The 25,411-nt window shown below is 36.8% G+C and overlaps 1 protein-coding gene across 4 annotated transcripts in view; it reads right to left on the reverse strand.

Moving 5' to 3' along the window:
- The window catches only part of DISP1 (dispatched RND transporter family member 1), a 213,047-nt gene that overhangs the window by 5,403 nt on the left and 182,233 nt on the right, over positions 1 to 25,411 (reverse strand). For all 4 annotated transcript variants that reach the window (XM_068541778.1, XM_068541779.1, XM_068541777.1 and 1 more), the window contains exons 3-7: positions 15,217 to 15,246; positions 9,056 to 9,179; positions 8,114 to 8,241; positions 7,670 to 7,767; positions 5,564 to 5,661 (exon numbers count right to left, since the gene is read on the reverse strand). In XM_068541778.1, the coding sequence (XP_068397879.1) occupies positions 5,564 to 5,661; positions 7,670 to 7,767; positions 8,114 to 8,241; positions 9,056 to 9,179; positions 15,217 to 15,246 (478 nt within the window). The remainder of the gene's footprint in view (positions 1 to 5,563; positions 5,662 to 7,669; positions 7,768 to 8,113; positions 8,242 to 9,055; positions 9,180 to 15,216; positions 15,247 to 25,411) is intronic.

The following is a 25,411-nucleotide window of genomic DNA, read 5'->3' on the forward strand; positions in this document are numbered from 1 at the left end:
CCTGGAATAGCACCTCTCAGATAACCAGGTTTACCCCACAAAGAAATACCAGGCAAGTCCCTGGGGTCAGCCTGGTGAACTGAAAGAAAGGTAATGCAACCCCAATGTCTGACAGTTTTCAGATGGAAGAAAATGAACTGTATCCATTACAAAACCCACTATCAGCTAGAAGGAACATATTTGTACTTGCTCAAATAACCAAAAGCCAAAGATAAAGGAAATAGGGTTGCCAGCTAAAACTGGAAAAGAAAGCACAGAATTCTGTCCTTGAATAACCCTTTCAAAGAATTGCAGGGGTTTTTTATGTGTGTATCTGACCAAAGATTAAAAAGTTGGACATGACAAACACAGACTAAATACTACTTTGATGGCTGCTATCAAAAATAAATGCTAATGAGCCTCTGGAGGGCCAGTCCTCACATTCAAAGGTGACGGCTGATGTACAACCTTTGGAAAACAGTTTTTGAGGACTCTTTTATGGGGTAAGAAATAAGGACAGAGAGAAGACATTTATCCTGAGTTGGATGCCAGTGCCCTGAATATAAAGGAATGGAGCTCAAGGATTGTCTAGGCTTTCAGGGAGTATGTCCCCATCCATCCATCCATCCATCCGTCCATCCAACCATCCAAAAGGAAAAGTATTTATTGAGCACCTATCAAGACAAATAAGGCAAAGTGGTCCCGCCCTCAAGTGGCTCACAGTGAGGCAGGGAAATCAGACAAGAAAACAAACCGCTACAATTCAACATGAGAAGCAGCATATTATGTGTAAGGGTCTATGTGAACCTGTGGACAGAGTGCCAAAGTCTGTAAGTGCGATGGGATAACGGCACAACTTAGTCATCTGGGACTGAGGTAACTCAACACAGAGTCATATTTTATATTGTGGAGCTTAAAGAGCTTGGCAAGCAGGTGTATCTTTATGCAGGAGGCAGCTACATCTTTGCCATATTCTTGGGAAAGGGATTGACAGGAATGATTTTGAAATCTTTGAAGTTTATAAAAATAAGGATGGAGATAATGAGAGCAATTTCTTGCAACTCTTATGAGTAATGCCCTTTTCATTCTAGGTATTCACAAACGCGATTTTTAGGGATCATTTTGCTTATGTGGTGATAACACGTCTTTGCACACTTCCCTAGTTAGATAGTAGCAGGGGTGGAGTTGGCTTCAAATAAGAGCAAAGGAAGAGGAGAGAAAAAGAAGAAACCAGCAGAGTTTTAAATGATACCTTAACTTTCAAAACTAATGGCCAAGTTGGAGATATGCTAAGAAGCTAAGGAAAGAATAAAGGGAAGAAAATTAGGCCCTTAAAACCAGGTTCAATCAACTGCTAGACACTCCTTCCCCACGTGACCAAGTTCCTCATGTATTGAAAGTTGAAGGGAGCCTAGAGAGGAAGAAGAAAGCAAGGGCTCCACAGCTCTCTTTAAAACAAGCATCAGGAAACACATTTCTGGGGTCCTCTAAGCGTCTGAGGGGGGCATTCCAGCTGTCCACAAAAGCTACCTGAGTAAAAAGGGTCTTAGGCACCAAATTTCAAATCCCTTCTATAAGCTGATTCCTCTGAGCTCCAACATCTACACTATGTAAAGACTAAGAAATAGGGTAAAGGGCTTCCAGCAGAGTCAAGATTAGAGACACACACTTCTTTGTTACTAATGACTCTCTGCCAGTGTGTCCCGTAGGAATGTCAAAGTGCAGAAAAAAGTAATGAAGAAGATCAGGGGAGTCAACTGAGGCTCCTTTTGAAAGAGTCTAAGAAAACAAGCATTTCTGTGAGGAGGTAGACGCAGCATCAGAAACAGAAGCTCTTCACTCTGGAAACCAGTGCCCATCTGAACTATAAGTGGCATGTAATTTAAATGGGATCTGGAATTTGAACTCAATGTATTATCAACACAGGCAGGCGACCACTGAAAGACCTGGTCTCGTGACATTGCACTGATTACCAGATGCTTTCTGGAGTCAACCCACCAACAATTAAGCTCTTCTGCTCTGTACCATTTGGTGTGTGTCCCATTCAACTTGATAGTTGTTAATAACCAAGTGGTTAGGTACAATAGCTAGGATTTGAGGGGGGAAAAAAGGGAAAGACTGCCAAGTAGCCTCAGGACACATTTTGCTCAAACCGTCATAACAAATAAAAATCCTCAAAGGGTCTTGAGCTGGGAGACTCAAAAAAGTACAGTAACAATCTGAAATCTGAACTGTTGACCAATAGTTATTATTTAAGATATCACTGAATACATTATCTCTATGAGAAACATATGTCATTCTGGGTTCAGAGCAGAGTTTGAGACTAGAATACAAGGGCATTTGCAACTGGAAAAAAAGTATTTAATTTAAAAAGTTAAAATTACAACCATGCTCCTTGAGGTAGTATTTGGGGGCCTTGATTCTGTTTATTCATTTATTGGTGTGGATCTACAATTGGCTTGACCATTCATTCAGATGTACGTGTCTTGGGTCTGTTCCTCAAATTTTCACAAGAGGATCACAAATTGTTATGTTCCTGCCAGGGATTACAGACTTGAACTCACAGCTATCCAATCCTTATTATGAGCCCAGTAGGAAAAAAAACTCAGACAAGCAGACATCTATTCTTTTTGATAGTCTAAATTTTGCAAATGCATCAAGCCAAACCATTAGAAACTCCGTATTTAGCTTTCATTGCTTTATCCCTGTAGAAATGCTTCTGCTATAATGTTTTCCTGCTACCAACCTACTTGAGATATGGTTTACAAACCAACTAAGAATCAATATTGTACCTCTCGTAAACCTGCTAAGAACTTTTTCACAACATCACACTTCTTTTATGAAGCCTATGGGAACAATCCTTTCCTGTCTTAGTGTGAGGAAAAGATGGGCTTCTTCTAAAAAACACATTTGTTACTCTATTTAAGTGACTTTTGTCTCTGATCATGAATTCCTTTTTGCTCTGGCTGCCAGGGAGGTTAGAGACAAGTTTGAAGCTCACCACCGCTCAAATATACAGAATTGTGGGGTATGCATTATTCTGTGTTCAATCTCATCCTTAGCTTTATTATTTTCCTCCCATTATTGTCCCTTCATGTAATTCATTCAACTTCTTTATCTTATCCTTTCTGTATACCTTTTTGTAAGCTACCTATTGATGCTGATTTTTATCATCTGAAATATATATAAAATAATATACTGTTTTCACTTATGAAAGCTATAATGGCACAGTACTGCTTACTGGCTTTTGAGTCCATAAGAGTCTAACATGTATTCATAGAATAAATTGCTGGATCTTTTTAAAAAGTATACTTATTTTAGGCCATGATGATTCTTTGAGGTTCAGTTGAGTGGGAAATGGTAAATACAGTCAAACAAGGCAACACACAAATAGGGGGAGTGGTAATCTGCATTATGGAAGCATAAAGAATGGTGGGTAAAGGCACAGACTCTGGAATTAGACTTGGCTGGGTTGAAATCCTGCATCTGCCACTTGCCACCTGTGTGAACTTTTCTCATCTATAAAATAGGCAAAATAATAGTGCTTCATTCCTAACACTGTCATGAGGATTAAACGAAATAATTCATTAAAGTGTTTGGAACACTTCCTGACAAATATTAACAACACTCAATAAACATCAGCTTTAATCAACTGAGTGAATTCAATCACTCTAGTGTCTTCAAGGGAGGGAAGGTCTCAAGATTAACTGCAAGGGTAGAATAATGAGATCTAAGAGGTATAGAAGTTAATGAACTGTTCTCATCCAAGGTGTGATTATAAAGTAACCAGACTGGCTTAATTTCTGTAAACTTAACTGCTCATCTGTTAAAATGTATATTAACACATATATGTGGAATCTAGAAAAATGGTACAGATGAACCTTTTGTAGGGCAGGAATAGAGATGTAGATGTAGAGAATGGACATGTGGACACAGAGGGGGAAGGGGAGGGTGGGATGAATTGGGAGATTAGGTTTGACATAAATACACTACCATGTGTAAAATAGATAACTAGTGGGAACCTGCTGTATAGCACCGGGAGCTCAGCTTGGTGCTCTGTGATGACCTAGATGGCAGGGGAGAGGGGGAGGGAGGTCCAAGAGGGAAGGGATATAGGTATACATACAGCTGATTCACTTCATTGTACAGCAGAAACTAACACAACATTGTAAAGCAATTTTACTCCAATAAAAAAAAAATGGTGTTATTCCAAGGTCACAGGTCCATTGTGAGAGAAGTTAAGTACCCAGCATAATGCCTTGCACATAGCAAGTGCTCTACATATACACTACTTTAGAGTTAACCTTCTGTATGAGAAGGGTTGTAATCCACAACAAGGAGAAGTATGTCCATAGCCTCTAAATAACCTACTGATAGCTGTAGAACAGAAGAAAATATGACAAATAAAAATTGACCACTGATGAAGAAACTTTGGGTTGTTTATAGATAGTTTGTGACTTTGGTCTATTTGGAGCTGCACAGAGACAAGATGTCACTCACAGAAAATCCCGATATCCTAATCAACGTAAAAGTTATTTTCAAAATATATAAAGAGCATTTCAGAATGAAGAATAAAGTCAGGAGATCTGGGACCAACCAACTAGGTGACCTAGTTGGTAAGCCACTCAGTTCTCAGAAGGTACTTATATCAGCACAGTGAGATGCTGGTCTGTGGGTTATCTCAGAGTCCTTTCTACCTCCTGTTCCATTAAGAAGCCCTGTTGATAGAACAGGTCATTGCACTGGATTGTCAGTCTAGCTCTTAGCAGGGCATGTGATTAGATTTTTCAACTGACCAGTGATTTTCCATTTTAGAATTATGCTAAGAACACGAGTTCCTTTTCTACCTGGTTACTGTGCTTGGGCAAGGCCATTAGTGACATCAGACAGCAGTTTCTACTTGGAGAAACTACCTCTGAACACATGAAATTGACAGCTCTTCCAAGCTCGGTAGGTGACTTTACACTTTCTGGCGCTGTCTTCTTGCATCTTTCTGTCTTGTAAAGCAGCCAGGTGTTTAGAGTTCGGAACAATCTGGATTGGATTACTTTGGCCATTTCCATAGATACTGTATTTATGCCCTTTGATGTCCCCTTTCCTAGCCTGTGCCCTAAATTTTCCTTTGAGGTCATCGGCCCAAATGACCTATTGATTGCCAGAAAGGTGAGCATTTCATTGCATCATTAAGATGCTGACAATCGCCTCAGGAGGAAAATGGAGTGAACAATGAAACTAGATTAGGAAGAGAAAATACAACAAAAGAAGAAAAAAAAAAGGCTTAACTATTATCCTGAAAGGAAATAAGCTGTGAAATAATACAAAAGACTATCACGGACAAAGAACATGAGTGGGAAAGAAAAAGAGTTCTTTATTAAGGAAGATGGTTTGTCTTAAAGGTGGGGAAGCAGAGACACTTTGATCCTGGGATCCGAAAGAATGCGAAGCCACTCTGCTGGTGTTTACTCCTCGGTAGGTAAGCCACTTGAATGCTTTCATCTGATCAGGCACCAGGGTCAGCAGTAAAAGGAGTTTCAAAAGTATAACCTTATTTGTGCTAAACATATTTCAGTTTTACTTTACATACCCTTGAATTATCTACATTGCACATTGATTTAATTGCAGGTAAATTCCACAATGTCTCCCCTCCAGCTGAAGTAAATACTACTCTGGAATATCGGTCACCTGGTGATAGGAGAAAAAAAAAAAAGAAAAAGGTTTATAAATTATTCATTTATTTCAGAAGACTCAGCGTTCAGAAATAATTCAAACTGGGAAACCACCTGGGCAATTCATTAGCAGTAGTGAATCCTGTCTTTCATTAAACTCCAGGACAAAAATGTAAAAAAATTTTAAAGAGTAACGCTATAATACTGCTTTAGCTCAAAGCCTTTGTCTACTCACTGTATCTTAAAAATCGTAGTAGTTATGTAACATATCTAGTTCTGATCAGACTGTAATTAGGAAGAGCAATCCGTAAGAACTTTCAGCAGAAAATCAACTGAACACCTCCCTCTTAATTTCACAACACACCACCCCAATGGTATATAAAATCAAAGAACGATGCACCAGGGAATATCAAGAATGGATTATAAGGATGTCCTCTTTGGCAGCTAACTAGAGAGCAAAGACGGCAAGTGACCAGCTTAAAAGCACTAAAAACAGTCAACTAAACACAGAACGCTGGCCAGGATCACAGACATACTACTCATTCTGGTTGAGTGTTCAGAGTTCTAGAAGAAACATTTTGAAAATTATACTAATACAAAATATGTTTCTGAATAAGGGAGGTTGTGTGATATCCTGGAAAGAGCATGGTCTTCAGAGTTAGAACTGGGTGTAGCCAGGTTCTGTCATCTACTAGCTGGATGATCTTAGGCAACTAACAACTTCTCTGAGCCTTGGTTTGGTTCCTCATCTGTAAAATAAAGACAGCAACACTTTCCCAAATAGGTGTGAGAATTAAATGCAGTACTGAAAAATGGGTGCTCAGTAAGTACTGTTTCTGCTTCCTCAGCCATTAAAAAAATTAATATGAACCAACTGAAACAGAGTAGATTCGTTTTATATGATCTAAAATGCCTAATGGTGCTGACAAAGAAAATCAATTTGCAAATTTATGAATAAAGCTTTATTACATGAAAAACCTCATGGTCACGAAGTTTTCTTTAGTAAACTCTTGTCTTCAAGACAAATAAAGACCCTGAGGTTTGACAAGATCTAGAAATATCAAAGACCCAATCAGGTCCTCTAGTGATCTTACTAAGAAGATAGGGAAAAAACATATTTTAGAAGGATTTTCAACAGCAACAACAAAAAGCTGAAACCAGAAGAGCTTCAATGTTAATATTCACTTAATCAGAAACTGGAGTTACTGCAATTCCTCATCCGTAACCATGAGGGCTAATCAATGACTTTCAAAGTGACACATGTTTCCTTGAGGCCGTGAACTCCTCCTTCCTGGCAGCTGCACAGAGACCAGGCTGACTCTAGGCTACAGCGAATTTTATTTAGTGAATTTGCTGCCAACATTTATAGATCTGGTGATTCCACATTGAAATCTGGATTCCTGGCCTCTGGGAATTTCTTACAATCTTTGGGCCCTCGTTTTTTCAAGGCCACATTCTGCTGCATTCTCCTCAATCACCATCACTTCCTGCATTCTTAACCCAGCTCACTTTTCTCATTCATATATGAGCTAGGTCCCTGAGGCATTCAAGCTTTGGACCTCCGGACTTTATTTTGTTCATCTCGCTACCTGTAATGTCTAATGACAAGGCTGGCACAAGAAGGCTATTAATATAGGTTTTTTGAATGAATGAAAAATTTAGATATAAATTTTTGATAATACTGTAGATTATTTCAGGGTTCAATCCAAAAAATGTACAAGGAATTTTTTAAATGCCTTGAGATTTGGGGCAAGGTCAAGAATTTTATTAGATTTATATCTTTCTTAAAACCGAATATAACCCAATCATCTCTCATTAATTTTTAATTTTAGGTAAATAAACTCAGATTAGTGGTTGACTGACCTAGAGAAGTAAAATTACAAGTTAATTAAGCTAAAACCCCTTTCAGCATGATAGAAGCAGTGAAGCTGTGTGACCAGCCACCTACTCCTGATAGTCTAGGATATCAGTCATGTTCAATCCCAGGAAACTCTGAAAGGTTTGTCATCTACGATGCCACTCACTTGGAACGTCACAGAAAAAGCTGTCCTTGTGGAAGTTCCAGTCAACTTCTCTTTTCTCTCTTTCATAATGATCATCTGACCATCTATCATCCCGATGGCTGAAATGGAACACAGTTTGATCTTCAATCAAGTCCTCACTATTTCAAGGCTGAGAAGCCTACTGGTAACAGTACAACCTCAAAGTCATGACCTATTAAGCGCTTGATATTAAGTCGGAAGGATGAACATAAGCAACCAACATTAATTTTCTCACTTCTGAAAAAGGAAAGAAAACCCCAAACCCTCACTAATATACAACAAAATCTTAAAAGACAGTGACAATTTCAACAAATTCAGTGGCAAAGATTTTGAGCCACACATTTTAGATGTAATCTTTTTGCTCAGGCAATGTTTAAAAGTGGAATTCGTTAGCAGTGGTTTGTCTAAAAGTTAATAAATGATTACCTTTTGGCTTGTTCATCTGCATATTTAAAGGGGTAATTTGCTAATGTTGCTTTGTATCCTGTATTTTTCACCATGTTATTCCATGTGACCAGTCTCTGGCCTATTGCAGTCCCTCTTGGTTCAAAACCCTAAGGCAAAATATTACAAATTCCCATTAGTGTACTTCATTTCAGGCTAAGTATAGTTATAACAGGTCGGGAAGACAATGTCAAGGTGATGTATAGCTTTCAACAAAAAATATACACGTTCCTCACAGCTACTCCAGAGGCGAACTGCATTAAGACAAGATGACTTGACATAATAATGATCACCTATTTACTGTGACAAACAGTTTGATTCTTTGGTATGTTACATGTCTCAGGAAAGAGGAAAAAAAAACTTATCTGAAGCTTCTCTTCCAAATTCATACCTGGCATTTATTTTTATGTTATAAAAAAATCATGGTCAAATTAAATTGTGTTATGCATGCAACAGTGTTTTACAAAGGGTTTATCATTATCCTTGCTCATACTTTCCTCACTATTCCACTCCCGAGGGACATTTACTTAAAAACAGACCCTGCTATCTCTCAGTAATACTGAAATTCCCTTAACGTCTTTGGGAAAAAAGGTGACACTCAGTCTTCAAGATTTTTTGAAGACGTTTTTACAGTCTGCAGATTCTCTAATTTTCTGCTTTTTAGTTTAAACATGGAGACCAAGAAGCAAATTTCCAGATTTTTGATGGTGAGCAAGTTACCTGACCCCTTTTAAGAACCTGAGAATACAGACATGTCTCTACTTTTCAGAAAGAGAAGTGTATACTTACTGATGGCTTGAGAAGGTTTTTAAAAGGGATGGGATACTAAATAACATAATGCAACATGTCTTAAAATACTTAATCTTTTGAGATGATTGAGGGCTAAAGAAAATAAACAGATTCTACTGGCTCAATTCTCCTTACCAGCAATGGATCAGAGAAATCAGGAAGCTCTGGCACTAATACTCCAACCAAGGCACAGACCACGATGAACACCGTGCACATGCCCAAGACAACCACAGGCCAGTCTGCTATCAGGGCTGCATAACTACAAAAGCAGAGAGAGATCACAAAGAAAGCCTCTTAGAAGCAGAGTAAAGTTTTTTTGCTACCTAAGAGAGCAATTTGTTAAATCTTCCTATTTCAGACCTAGCACAGGTATTTATCAGTAAAAGATCGCATGAGATTATAAGTATTTATACATAATTATAGTAGAAAATGGGAAAATCACTGTCCTCTCATTTTTTGTGATAAAGTAGCAGTGGTCAGATGCTACAGGCTATTGAGAGCAAGAATAATGTCCATTCCTGACAAATAACATTTCACTGCTACATCTGTGCCTGGGAAAAAGAACCTCTTAAATCTACACTTTCTAAGTGGAAAGAAACGTATTTTAACAGAGGCTCCATCCTCCTTGCAGTCTCTTTCAGAACTTTTGTTTCTCCAGTTATTCCTTTCTCCCTACTTTTACTCCATCAGTTCTTGAAAAAGAGCTCAGCCCATAAACAGGTTCAGGTAGTGTAAGTCATAAGAATAACCAAACCAAACTGAAACCTCCCCATAAACCTATTAACCTTCCATTTAGCTAAAACTATAATGAACTTATCCACTAGATTGTGAGCTCCATGAGGGCAGAGACTATTGATTGATTGACTGGTTGATTTAGTGTAGTATCAGTGCCTGGAACAGTGCCTTTTAAAAGGTGCGTGGTAACTATCTATTGATTAGATGAACAAACACCCATGTATGTACCTATCCTCCCTTCACTCTCTCATCACCACAGCCTGGCTTTAGTTTCTTACTACACCTCAGAAAACTCCTCTCTGTTACCAAATCCCACCATTAAGCCATTTCTTCCAACACCCTTCCCACACCCTCATTCACCACTTTCCATTGAAATATCTGTTTCTGGGCCCTTCCATAAGATCCTGGACCATGCCTTCCTAACCTGATGCTTCCAGATCTCAATAAGAACTGAGTGCTCCATAGAAGTTGACTAAACTGAACTTTTCTAAAATTCAAAATGTATTCTGCCAACTTCAGATTTCTTGAATTTTTATTAGAGAAAAAATGAAACATTTAACTTGTGGACAATTATTCTCAACAGTGTTATTTAGCTCACTGGGCTGCTCTGATGGCTATTTCTGGCTCATTTGAAATAGGCTTCTTGCTCATATACTTTGAGTTTTTCTGCAAAACCATGCTAGCAGTTTAAAGCAAGCTAGTGGCTCTAACCATCATTCTGAAAAAAACTATTATATGTCTCTAAGAATAGACGGCTGATTTTTATATTCTGATCTCTCAAATTCATAGATCTGGCTTTGCGGAGATATTCAAATTAAATTGTAATAAGGAAGTTAAAATATAACATAATTATGCTTTAAGGGAGCACTCGCACAGGCATTTTTCATTACTGTTCTTTTAAAAGCAACCTTAGGAAAATAAAGAACAATAGGCTGCACCCACTAGGAGTTCCAGTTGCTCTCATGCTTTACATAGATTATCATCTCATATAATTCTCACAACAACTTTATGAGATGAAACTGAGGCACAGGCAGGTTAAATAACTTGTTCAAAGTCACAAGCTGGCCCAGCTCATAAAACAAGCACGTCCTGGGGGTGTAATGCACAGCATGGTGACTATAGTTAATAATACTGTATTACATACTTGAAAGTTGCTTAGAGAGTAGATCTTGAAAGTTCTCATTACAAGAAAGACAAAAAATTTGTAACTATGTGTGGTGATGAATGTTAACGAAACTCATTGTGGTGATTATTTTGCAATACATACGAATATCAAATTATTATGTTATACACCTGAAACTAATATAATGTTACATGTCAATAATATCTCAAAAAAAAAAAAAGGTCACAAAGCTAGGAACCTAGGTAGTCTGGTTCTAGAGTCTGGCCTCTTAACCACTATGATATCGTCTCTTGCTTCAAACACAAGAGAAACAGAAGACATCAGGAATAAGTCAACTTGCTACAAACAGATGCTTCCTCAAACTGTCATTTGAAAATTAAATTCCTAAGCCACACTAATAGTTAATTTCTCTATGCAAAATCACCTAGACCCAAAGCACTTCAAGTTTGAACATTATTCACTGGACTGTAAATTCTGCATTTAAAAACTCATTAAGGAAAAATTATGCTAGATAAGATGGAATCACTTTTTAAGAACAATTCTGAACGTAATGAAAACAAATAAATCACAATACGCTGGTTGTAGTTGTTCAAATGTAAACACCAAGTGGTCAGAAGCGTTCATATTTCTAGAACACACCCAAAGCTTATATTCTCTATACTTCATTTCCTCTTCTACCAACTGCGAACTAAGATGAAAGTAATCGGTTTGAAGCAATAAAGTCCTTTGTCAATAGCACATTTGAGACCTTCTGTTCATTGCTTCAGACTTAAAGAGCCCTTTACATTTTAGACCTTTAAAATATCAGCCCTATGAAATGAAAATGGCCCCAGGCTTACACAATTACTCATTATACTTTATGTTAAATGGATCAATTTTCTTTCAAATGAACCAGAAGTTACGCATTTTTACTTACAAACATGTTATCAATAGAGGGCAGTGGGCCCCAAATTGCTTAGTTTTCATACTGTGGTTTAATTTACCCATATAATGACTTTTTGTTTGTGTTCTTGAAAAATCTGCACACATGCATAGCAACCTTAAAAACCTCATTCAATAATTGCTTTTTCTTGCCTTTGAAAACATTTGGTTTTGATTTTACAGCACTGCTCTATACCATATCCATGCATTGACTACATATGGAAACTTTACGGCATTAGTGATTTCAGCACATTTCTTCCAAACACGTTTAACCTTACTATATTACAAGTCCACTTCCTCACAAAGCAGATGTTTCACATGCTAACCTTTCCTAGAGACAACTGTTCACACTTAAGAAATGGAATCACCTTCCTGAGGACATAAAGCACCGTGGGGGAAAGCCCCAGCTATTTTGAGTAAATGTCATTCAGACAGGGTTTCTCCTAAATACCACAAAACTGCTGAGGCTATTTCTGCTTCCTGCTGTCTATTCTAAGATGTTGTGTAACTATGGGCACCATGTGGGAAACAAAAGTTTCGTGTATAATACGAAACCCAGACAATGGTTGTAATATTAAGGCAAAAATCTAATAAAGCAGGAAAACTGGAGAAATAAAGGAAATTAAAAATGACCTCTAAATTTTATCGCTATATTTTTTGGCTAATTCCCTTCATGGTGAGTCTGGGTTCCAGGTACATATTCTAACTAAGTTTAAATTTGAATAAAGAACCTGCACATTCTTTTCTGTGCATGGGAAGAATTTTCCAAAGGACCACTCTTTTTACTATAGTATGTTCCTCTGCGTATCATGTAGTACTTGTCTTTCATCTGCCTGATCTTAATTTTGTAAATCTTTAGACCACACAACATAATTGTAAATGCAATCCACTTCTGTAACTCCTGGGTGACAGCAAGCAGTCATTTTCCAGTGACTGACCAGGTAACAGTTTTCCTCAAGGCCCTACTTACTGCTGTATCAGCTGCTTAGGTTAGGCTCGCAGTTCACTATCCACGGCACTGCTCTATAAAAAAGTGTATCCATGGCACTTCTCAGTAGGTTAAGTCTCAAATAGTACAGATATGAAGGGCTCAGAAGAGCAGAATGAATGGATTGCGTTTGTGGGTAAACTGTGGATCTGAGTAAGTGGGCAGGCTGCCTGGCACCCTGGTCCAGGCTGTTCCTGCCATGATGGATTTTCATGAGGATCCAATGGGAAGTCCCTCAAATATCCTCATAGATTCTCAGCCACCTTATTATTGGGTTTATTCTGGGAAAAGATCAGAAATAACTGTTAAAACAAATGAAGTGTCTTACAGGGCTAACTTATGCTGTAGTGACATTATATGGGGGCCTGTTTCAAATGGGCCATTTGTATTACAATAAGACCCTCCAGGGTAAATTTTCCTCTCAGCTTACAAAGACTTTTTTCTTTTGCCCTTTGCTGCCTTTCTGGAAACACTCTTCTCTTTCACCCCTTCCTTTCTGAGCAGAGAGCCAGACTTTAGAGAGTATGAGTACCTTGCACTTGAGGCCTCCTTTTCCTGACCAACTACCCAATCCTTAACCCCTGATAGCTTGGCTTTTGCTCTCATGACTCTTCTGAAACTGCCAAAGTCAACTAACTCTCTTGGTTTTCATCTTCTTTGACCTGAGCAATATTTAACACTTTAGCTACTGCTTGCTTCCTAAAAAATCTCTTCTTCCTCGGTTTCCTTCTTTCTGTTTCCTTTAATATCTCTCCCTTTTTCCTCTTGGCCTTTAAGGGTACCCATTTCTAAATGTTATTAATCATAACATTTCTAGTGGCATCAACTATCAATTTAGTGGGAGGAATGATTGAAGCTTATGGAATTTCACAGAGGAAAACAGTACAGAACTCTTTCTTTCTTGTGAAGTAATAAACTCATTCAACAATTAACATTACATAGTAAGAAGGCAGGCATTCTGGGAATAAAATAATAGCAGACATGGATATTATCCTCAAGGAACTTAGAGCCTAATTCAGAAAATCAGACCGGTGCACAAATACCTACAAAACCAGGTCAACAGAAGGATACAGATAAAATGTTTTGTAAATTCAATGAAGGAGGCGAGTACTTCCAGCTGGGGTAGGAAAGGGGAATCAGAAAAGGCTAATTTTAGGAAGAAGTTGTATTTATATGTGTATATACTGAAAAGAATAAATTCAGGTTTTTAAAAATACCAGTCTATTAACAGAGACAAATATATACGAATCTTTCAAAATATAAAACTTCTGGTCACTTAAGAAGACCCTATTATTTCTAGAAAAATGGAAATTCATTTTCTTCATATGCCATATTTACCTGTAAAACCTCTTTCCTTCATCTTTTTTCCATAATTTTTTTGCAAAATTGGGTAAATAAAATGTAGTATATGCATACAACAGAATATCGTTCAGTCTTACATAGGAAGAAAATTCTGACACGTGCTACAACATGGATGAAGCTTGAGGACATTATGCTAAGTGAAATCAGCCAGTCACAAAAGGACAAATGCTGTACTCTTCCACTCATATGAGGTATTAGAGTAATGACATTCATAGAGACAGGGTAGAATAGTGGTTGCCAGAAGCTGGGGGGAGAAAGAAATGAGGAGGTACTATTTAATGGGTATAGAGGTTCAGTTTGAAAAGTGGAAAAAAGTTCTGGAGGTGAATGGTGCGATGGCTGTATAATAATGTGAATGTACTTAATGCCACAGAATCGTACACTTTAAAATGGTTAAAATGGTAAACTTTATGCCATGTCTATTTTATTACAATTTTAAAAATATTTTTTAAATGTGAAAGGAGTTTACTAATTAAAATTTATGTAGTAATTTTACTCCAAAGAAAGGATGGCTCTCCTGAGGTAGGCTTCAGAGTTATTAGCATCTGAGCTTCTTCAGCAAATGAATTTCAAAGATCACTAAGAATTTCTTAAATAATAGTATATCTGGAACCACAATGTACAAGGATAGCTGATGAGACAATGCTTTTTTCAGAACCTCTTGTCCATTAAAAATTTTGCTTTTCTACTATAAAACTAAAATTAAAATTTTCCACATAAAAGAATACTTCCATCTTAACATGATAGCAAAATTTTTAGAAACACAGACAACCCAGCTGAAATAAATTGCCATGAATTTAAGTCATGGTAGTTGGCTGAACAGTTTCTCTCTTAATAAGGAGGACACTGAGAAGCCAATCCATTCAAAACAATTCAAAATAATTATGCAAATTCAAAATAATTATGCAAATATAAATGATTAAATTCAAAATAATTATGCAAATATAAATGATTAAACCCAAATAGCATTTAAAGGCTAAATGTCTACCTTGGGATTAAAACCACTTTTGGAGGTATAGGATTCCTCAAGCAGCCAACTCAGAGGAAATTTAGTTTTCCTTCACAAAAATATGAACGAGGAAGGCGAAAACAGCAGCAAAATGTAAAGAAAATACTAAAAGGGGAAAAGCATATACTTATTTAATAAGATAATCCAGACTACTTTACCTTTTTGGTAACTTGAAAGGTCTGGATGGGCTGGAAAAAAAGCAAAGGAAAAACAATCAGAAACAAGGCATTGTAATATAAACAAATGCTTTATATATGTATTCAACATTTTACTTGTTATCTCTCTTTACGAAAAAATCCTGGAAGGCTTAAAAAGGATTCTGTTTGAGAGATTTTGGATTTAACAATGAATGTTGAACATCTTGTACACCAGTAGGTGGCATCTTCCCAGACTCTTATCACACCCTCTTAAGGGAATCATAGTCATACCATGTAACATTCCCCAAACCTACAGCTACAGACTCCCTCATCTCTCTCACAACAAGAAGCCACATACAAGTCTCCAATCCAGGCTGCTTCTTACTTATCAAGGATCCCCCAACATCTTTTTTTTTTTTAAATAGGACATCAATACCTTCTTCAACTAGAAACATTGTATTCCTTCTTCAGCTACAAGTCACTACTCACGTTTCACCATTCTGGAATACAGTGGTTCTCACAGTGTGGGATGAAGATCCCTGGGAGTTCCTGAGATCCTTCACAGAGTTTGTGAGGGCCTCCCTTTTCCAACCCCCATACCTGTTTAAAGCTGGGTTTTCTCCATAATTTTGTATATTTCAACCGAACAGCAGACTGCAGTAGATTGCAGAAGCAGGTATGAGAATCCTGCTGTCTTCTCTGAAGCCACACATCAAAGAGACTCGCAAAAATGTGAAATGATACTAATCATCTCACTAAACTTTTTTTTTGTTTTGGAAATGATATTGTTTTTCATGAAAAATATTATTTATGTTAACATGTAAAGGGCTTACTGTCATTATTTCAAATAAGTTAAATTAAAAATCTTAAATTTCGGTTTCAATTCCAATATGGCACATATCAGATACAACCCACATAAACAAAATACCTTTGGATCCTTAATAATTTTTGAAAGTGTAAAGGGGTCGTGAGATCAAAAAGTTTGATCACCATTACACTAATACTGAGAGTACACTTAAATATTGGCTGAATAAATGAATAAATTTCCTACCTGTGTACTCTCTCCTAACCTGAAATCTTCCACCAGGCTGTCCCATACTTTGAGGAAATAAAACAAAATGAAAAATCTATCTTCTAGTCTTTCTACTTCAAGCTATTACTCTTCCAGTAGTTAGAGCCCTATTTTAGAATTTCTTTGAGATCTAAAGTTTCCTTTCATATTTTCCCTCTCCATTACATGTCTCACTAATATACATGTATTCATTCTTAAAAAAATATTTATTTAACTCCTGTTATAGCCATGATTGAGACCAACAGGGTCCCAAACTTCATGGAACTTACATTCTAGAACGCACTTTGCATTAATCTGTTTACATGAAAGATGCATGTGTTCTAAATTTCATGCTTTATGTACATGTCCTTGTTAATGAGTCTAAGCCCCTTAAAAATACTAAACTCAAGGAGATGGAACAACTCCAGAGATTGCAAGCACTGGGAACAATGTTAGAGAAGAGACAATTCCAATTTCATCCCAGTCCTATTTGTAGAGATGGGCCTCAGTTTGCCTTTGGTCATTCAGGGTCGTAGGAGCAGAGCTGTAGAGAGAATTCATGTTTCTTGATTCCTAATTTGCTGTTCTTAGCCCTGTGTGTGTCGGTCTGTAATGCCAGGGGGGAAAATGACATAGGGATAATCATAAAGTATTCATGTGTCATACAGGAAAAGAAGTATTATTTCTTTTAGGAGATGTGGAATTTAAAGTCAGAGTTTCCAGTAAGAAGAGCATAAGAGAGCTTGTTGCTTTACGAGCAAGTACGAGACCGAATATTCACAGCATTACTAAAGAAACCCCCCCAAAGTGCATTCTTCTTATATATGTACAATAAAGAGAATTCACTTTTAAAAGCTAAAAACTGACATTAAAAGCATACCCAGGGACCACATCTTATTTGTGTTCACATCTCCATAACCTAGTAGAATGTATGGTCCTTTGTGGATGTCAGATCAGAGTTTGCTGGATTAATGAATGAGCATCTTTTATTACTTTTCTCAGGTTCAACAGCTTTGAAGTCAGTAGTCAATGGATAGCAAGAAAATGAGGACATAAATATAAACACAGGAAAATTTAGTTTTATTTTCTATTTGTTTATCTCTCTTTCTGTTACACACACACACACACACACACACACACACACGCACTTTGTAACTTCAGCCCATTCCTATCTGCCAATCCTAAGCTCCTTTACCACTTTACTACATTTTCTAAGTTTTCGTTTGTGCCTCTGAATCCTATAATAGAGGCCCTCTTATTCCTCAGTGCTGCAGAAATCATTAATTTGATGGCTAATCAGAAAGGTTAAAGTAAAAAATTCTAAAAAAAGTGCCATATACATTCCTTAAATATCTAATCGTAACTTAAATTTAAATGTATACTCAGCCGCCAATCTTTTCTTACTTATCATACTGCATTGTCTATGATTTCCAGTTTTGGAGGACTTCAGATACTTGTGAATAGCCTGAGTTCACTAATTACAATATATAATCTAAGTTTTGGTGATTTTGCCCCAAATCTTTTACAGTTGTTTCTCTCATGCCTAATTCAATATCAATTTTGTGGATGTGGTCGAGCCAGGCCATCTGAGCGCAGAGGGAAAGACCACACCTACAACCCCAGGAGCTGGTGAAGGACTTGAAACTTGCTCTACACAAATGGGGCTTTCAATAAAAATGTCTGCTACTGAAGAACTCATGAAGAACACTCGTTTTGGGGGGTAAATCTACCAAGGGAAAAACCCCACTATCTTCTCAAATATAATTATATATTGATTCTTTAAATATACGTTTTATTGAGATAGAATTCACATACCATATAATTAATACATTTAAACTGTACAAGTTAATGGGTTTTAGTACTTCCACAGAGTTGTGTGTCCATCACCACAACCACACACTGCTTTTTAAAGAACATGCTATCTGAACACCAATGATGAAGCTATTAATGAGCTTTGTGAGAAAAATTATTTTTTACAGAAAGGGAGAGTAAGACACTGACCAGAGAAACCAATCACTTAACTTGTACACAAAGCCTTAATTTTTCACTCCCAGTTTTCAAGTTACACATCCTCAAAACTACCTCTTGAATTTCCACAAGAAGTTAAGAGACTTTGCTGTCTTTAGACCCAAGGTGATCCTCAGAGCCATAGCTCTGGGCTAAATCATACCAAGCAGTTGCAAAAAAATATTTTATTATATACATTTTGGGTTGTAACAAATGTAAATATTCTTTTTCCTCCTACTCACCCCCATTCACTTTTTTTTGTAACTGAGAAATTCATGGATCTATGACTAGTTTGCTCCCAAGAGACAGAAACAAGTACATATCCATCACATTCTTTCTGCTTGAGTAAAGACCTCATTTTATGTTAAATTTGAGACAATAAGTAGAGATTGTTGACATCACTTGAAAAAGAAAAACTAAGGTTACCACAAAGATACCTCCTGGGAAAACATAAGTTCCCTTTGAAGTTTTTATACTAATGGACATGACAAACAGATGTTTGAAACACCAAAACCACAACTGCAGGTAAAACATGAAACCTGTTTGATTTATGGTTTATGGTGTTGCCATCTTGAATTCTGCCCTACAATCTCTTACCAGAACATACCTGTTTAAGGAGGCAAGCAAGGGAATCCACCACATACTTACATGATCAAAAATAGTCTCCCTTCATCTGTACCCTCTTTCAGATTTGCTACTTTTAATAGCTTTCTAATAAAATCTGCAGAATGATTTTTTCCCCCTAACCTCAGTCTTGTGTTGTTAAATAACAACTGGTAAAAACAAACAAGAGAGAAACCATGTTTTTCGAAGGTTCAATCACCTTTTAATACTGTCTGGTCAAAACTCATGCCAAAAAAAAAATAAAATAAAATAAAAAATAATAATCTTAGGTGGGAACATCTGCTTGTTCTTTGGTTAGGGTTGTAGCCTTTTTTTCTGCTGAGAAAAAGCCCCAAGGCAGATGACATTTGCATGCTCCATGACACACTCCCACAGGCTGTAGCGTAAATAAGCTTGGGTTGTGCACAATCCCCAGATGACTAGCTGGAGTGTCTCTCTCCCATTCAAGAGAGCATTTCTGTATGCGAGTGGATGACACTGACATGATTGTAGGGCTAAGCTCAACTCTGCTTTCAAAAAAATAAATAAGGCACTTATAACTCAGTACTCATAATAAGTAATTAATTGCCCCAGCACTTCACACTTGAGAACTGTAACAGCAGTTGAGAACCTTGGCTCCAGCTCCGATGACCAGTGAATTGTGGTATGTGCACATATATCGGTCAAGGGACTAACTAACGACACTGTAAAGTTCTCAGAAGGAGGGAAGGTGCGGGGTGCAGAGTGGGGTAATCATGACAGTGGGGGTTGGGGGATACACAGAGGCAAGGAAGATTTTTTTAAAAGGTAATTTGTATGTGAGGGAAAAAGTTAACAAGAAACAGAAAAAAATGTAGAAAAGCTACAAATGGCCTGTTTTTTTGGTTTCCCTCACCTTTTCTCTCTCTTTTGATAATTTTTGGGAAGACAGTGGGAGATTGTAGGGTGAGGGAAATGGGACCACTAAAACATGAAAACATGCTACCCGTCTAGAGAACTCCATTGTTGACATAGCTGCAGAATTAATATCACGACTTAGAAAGGGGCAGTATCAAGTTTCACAAATTCCAAATAGCTTTTCCTAGCATTCAGGAAAATCAAAGCTACGGAAAAAAAGAGCTTTGTATATTTCTGAACAACTAAAATGCTATGAAGGACATATTTTTTCTACTTCATGGTAGTAACCAAATTTAAATAAGAAAGTGCTTAAAGTAGCACATTTTAGTCTCAATAGTCCCATACTTTAGTCCCATTGGATTGTGCCACATTGCCTTTTTGTAAAAGGGTATTCTGCAAGCAATATCTTTAGCTCATTGCTGGTATGTTAGGAAGAAAGAATCTGAAAATAAAGAATCCACACTTTGATGAGCATTCTTTAAAAGATTTCCAACAAAAACAAAACCAATCTTCATCACTAAGTATTTCCATGAATCATCACTGGCACACTTGGGGTCTATCGTGAAGATGAAACAGATACCCTGTAGACAAGCTAAGCTTGGCCTCTAATTTATCTTCATGCACCAGAGCTAAATGTTTATGGTCTGTGTCAAGTGATTTGAAGGATAACAATAACCACAACTACTTGCGTAATGCATGTCCTGAATGCTCAAGAGATGTTGACTCAAAAGTACTGGTCATCTTGCTGTCTCAAACTGTTGTAACCGACCAGAGTCCCACTACTACACAAAATATAAAATAAACTAGGAGACCAAGGATAAGGTTGGGAGTGGAGGACTAATATTTAAAGAGCATGTAATAAATACCAATCTCTTTATAAATGTTAAAAAAGAAATTCAGCATCAATTAAATAAATATTTGAGCATGGGAAATTGTCTTTAAGAAAGTAGTGAACTAAGTAATCAAAAGATGTGAGTTAAAATAAACAGCAAGGACCTACTGTATAGCACAGGGATCTATATTCAATGTCTTGTAATAACCTATTATGGAAAAGAATCTGAAAAAGAATATGTATACATATATATATATATATATATATATATATGGAAGAAAAAAGATGTGAGCTCAAGTCTGGACCCTGAAACTCATTAGCTGAATGATCTGAACAAGTCCTTTAATTTCTCAGGATTTGTGAGAAATGGATAATACCTGAAAATGAGCTGTATGAGCAACAGTTTTCTGTAAACTGTTGAGCATTATCCAAAGAAAAAAAGGTCTAACTCCCCCTCCTCCCTCTCCCCCTCATCCTCTGCTACCACCACCACCACCATTACGAGTAGTTCATCTGGAAATGGCATTCAAGCATCAGTTAAGCAGTAGTGCAGAAGACTAATGAGGAATAAAGTGTAATGCCCTCTTATTCATAAGCACTGTGAACCTTTATGATTTACTTTACAAGATTCAAATGGTGCTTGCTAATAGCTGAATATAATAAAAATAAATGGTATCACACCTGCAAGCCTAATCAGAAAAAGAAAACATTAGAACTGTAAGAAACCCTAAAAGTCATCCCTCTAATCTTTGTTTTCACGTAACAAAGAAGAAAAAGGTCCAAGATCACAGAGCAAGTCAATGAAGAGCCAGGTCTGGAATGCAAATTTTCTGACTTGATCCTGTACTTTTTGGCCACAACCTGGAAGACAGTACCCTGATGCAGATTATGAGAAACTGCTTGTGAACCAAAAATGAAAATGAGGGCAGAACAGGAAAATCTTATTTAAGAGCAAATGGTATGTGTTCACGAAAGTGCACATGCAAGGATGTTCACTGAGGTGTGGTTTACAGTAAGGAAAAAAGTGAGAGCAACCTAAAGGTCCATCTTTAATGGATGCTTAAATAAATGGTGGTACACCCATACTATGGAACACTGTACAGAATGAATACAGAAACATACACATACACATACACATACTGATATGGAAAGAGCACCAAGACAAAGTGAGAAGTTTCAAAATAATTCATCCAGCATTTATGGGAAAAATGATATACAAAATATGTAAATGTACGCTAAAAATTCAGAAGGGAACATGGCAAATTGTTTACCATGAGAGAAGGAATCAAAAGTGAGTTTTACTTTGTATTTTTGAATTCTTCATGAGAATGTATTCATGAATTCGTTGTAAAGTTAAAGAGAAGTGAAAAAGAACTTTATAAAGGGAAATTGTATATGCATTCATTTAGGTACATGTGATTGAAATATTTTCTTTGAAAATTTCTCTCACTGATACAGAATTTGGGGAGAATGGAAGCATCCCAGCTAACTATATAGTAGAAGAAAATAGGTAACACTATACACAGATCATAAATTTTCAAAGAACTTAAAACAAAATACATTTAATACAAAATCTAGAGTTAATTTTGTTCAATTCAAATATTTACTGCACAGTTCAAATGACACCAAGGAATTTGATCTTCATTGGAATCACCTGGTTAGCTTAAATAAAGAAAGGGATTTCCAGGGTCCTTCCCAGGGATCTGGTTCAGTAGGTTTTGGAATAGAGCTTACACAGTCAGAGCTTGAACCACCGCTTTGGACAATTTGCCAGGGAAATGTGACTTCCAGACAAGAAACAATTAGAGAATAATACAAGAAAATAATTGAAACTTAAATAGTACAAAATACTAAGTGAATGGGGAACAGGGAGATAATATTGGAACAGAGTACTCCAAAGAGTATCCCCTGAACTTGACGTAAGTAGAATTTGAACTAGGTCTTGAAGGACAGATAGATTTCAGACAGATAAACAGGAAGCAGAGGGAACGGAAACAAACACTGTGCCAAGACCTATGCCAGACACCTTCCCGTAGCAGCGTGAGCAATGTCAGGAGGACTTAGGAGGGAACAGTGCGGAGGGCAGCTTATTGGAGTAGGCGGGAAGCAAGCAATAGAAATAGGAAGCTGCTAAAGTTTCTTGAGCAAGAATGGATACGACGAAAACACTATTTTAGGATGAATGATCTGGTGGCAAGGTGCAGGAAACGCTAAGGATAAGAAGATCAGGTTGCGAGCTAGTGTAGAGTTCTAGGTGTACAGTGCTGAGAGGAAAAGAAATGGCAAAGACTTTAAACTTCCTTTAATGATTCAGAGGATCTCTGAGAATCTTATATATACATATGTGAATCAAAATGTGAGTATCTATTGTCATAAATATAGTATTATATAATAATATATAGTATCATTAATTAATTATATAATCAATGTTATTAATTATATAATTATATATTTATTACAAAATATTATATAATTATAAAATATATTAATACAATTAATGTACTGTATATAATTATATAATCAATAATATTAAAATAAATATATATATTATAAGAAAAATTCTGGTGAAATTTTGGATAAACCAAGGTTTATATATTCTATGTATAACACACTTCCATACTCTCGGTTGTTTAATATTTGTATATAATGATGTACTTTAAGTACAATTAGAAATGCCTAAAACTACATTTAACTTATCTCTATATAATGAATTAAAAATAGTTGCGGTGCTTACTGAAATGAAGCTAGTGATACTTTGAATTACAGAGCAAAGGGGTTGTCCAGAAGGTTAATCTGGAAGTTGAGGGCATAGTTTTACAAGTATATTTTGGGGGTTTACATTAAGCCTGATTCAACAAATATATTTTATTACTTTCATTAAGATAAGAAAGATACACAAACATTTCTCCACTTTCAAAATTTTATGGATCTTACCTGTAAAAAAGTAAAAATGTTTTGTATTTTCATTACAAAGTATACAGCTAAGAGTTTCTATATTAAGTAAAACCTCGGTAAAAGGGCTTCCCTGGCGGCACAGTGGTTGAGAATCCACCTGCCAATGCAGGGGTCACGGGTTCAAGCCCTGGTCCGGGAAGATCCCCCATGCTGCGGGGCAACTAAGCCCGTGCGCCACAACTACTGAGCCTGCGCTCTAGAGCCCGAGAGCCACAGCTACTGAGCCCACGCGCCTAGAGCCCGTGCTCCGCAACAAGAGAAGCCACCGCAATGCGAAGCCTGCGCACCGCAACGAAGAGTAGCCCCCGCTCGCCGCAACTAGAGAAAGCCTGTGCGCAGCAACGAAGACCCAAAGCAGCCAAAAATAAATAAATAAATAAATTTATTTTAAAAACACCCACCTCAGTGAAGGTCTATTTGCATTCCTGAAAATAAGTTATCTATTTTATTAATAGGACAAGGCCTTCATCAATTAGACTAGAGATCAAAATTATAAACATAATCATAATTCACAAACCTGCCAATTATTTTGTCCAACATTGCTGGTCTTCAATTTTTAGTATAACATGTCTGCATTTTGTTCAGTGTAAGAACTATGATTTGAGCTCCACATTACAAGATTATTAATCTTTTTAAAATTCATTTCCCACATATTTTGGCCCCCACCAAGTTATTCAGTATCATACAAGTTTGAGTTTGGAAGGTTAAAAGTCACACCTGCTACCAAAAAACTTTAGGGGGGTGGGGAAGTTAAAAAAATAATAAAAATCCACTGTATCAAAATGAATTCCAACAGTGTAACCAATATCTTGCAGCTGTTGTGATATCTTCATTTTACTGGCCATGAGGATAGATTATTCCCTCAACTTCTACAGAAATTCTTTAGTTATGCTTTTAAGAACAACAACATATAGTGAAACTGATTTTTCTTCCTTAACTAAATTTTCCCATATTTATCCTTTAACTAAAAAGTTAAATTTATATAACTCAATGGTCAGAAGCTTTAATAAAAAAGATCAAAGCAAAACTCTAGCACAGTTTTTATAAAAATAATACTGATAGAAAAGGGTTTTCTTCTCAAAGTCTGAGGTTAAAAAAAAAAATCAACTATGCTTAAAAGAATTAGACTGAGAATAAACGAGAATTTCCTGAAGAAAAATGAGGAACACCCCAACATGGTGGGACCATGTGTTCTCAAGCTGTGGTGAGGTCCTCATTACATCCTGGTACTAGGGCAACTAGGCTAAAACTTTAAGTTCATTGCATTCAATTCATAACGGCATAGATTCTGTCTGCAACCCCAAAACCTATCATACCAAACATCATGAAACCAAACTGAGGAACTTATTCTAAGAATAACATATTAAAAAGACCACAGTGAGAAGTAAGAAGACCTGCTATTAACTGGGGATTAATCTTGGGTTTTAACCTCTCTAGCTTCAAGTTCCTCATCTGCAATATAAAGAGAGTTGAATTAAATTATTTCTAAGGTCCTTTCCTGCCGTGAAATTCTACTGTATTCTCGTGTGGAATTTCAGAGAGTTCAAGTCATCACATAAGTATTTCAACACTCTGCCATGGCAAAATCTGGGAAGCCAGGTCCCCCTCATCAAAATTCCATGTTGAAATACTTCATATGAATAATCAATAAACCCTCCACCCCCCGCATAAGGTAGGTAAGAACTAGTGTTTTAAAATGCTTTGAAAGAGAATGCTAGCTCCTTATGTGAATAGCTAGAGAGACTGGCTTTCTAAATGGCTAGATAAATGGTTTATGAAAAAAGGGCTAAGTAGGAGGATGGGGCAGAGTTCCCCAGGCTAATGTTAGATAAATATGAAGATGGATGAACTGTGATGTAGTAACACATTTT

This window comes from Eschrichtius robustus, chromosome 3 (genome assembly GCF_028021215.1).
Source record: "Eschrichtius robustus isolate mEscRob2 chromosome 3, mEscRob2.pri, whole genome shotgun sequence".
In the NCBI taxonomy this organism is placed as follows: domain Eukaryota; kingdom Metazoa; phylum Chordata; class Mammalia; order Artiodactyla; family Eschrichtiidae; genus Eschrichtius; species Eschrichtius robustus.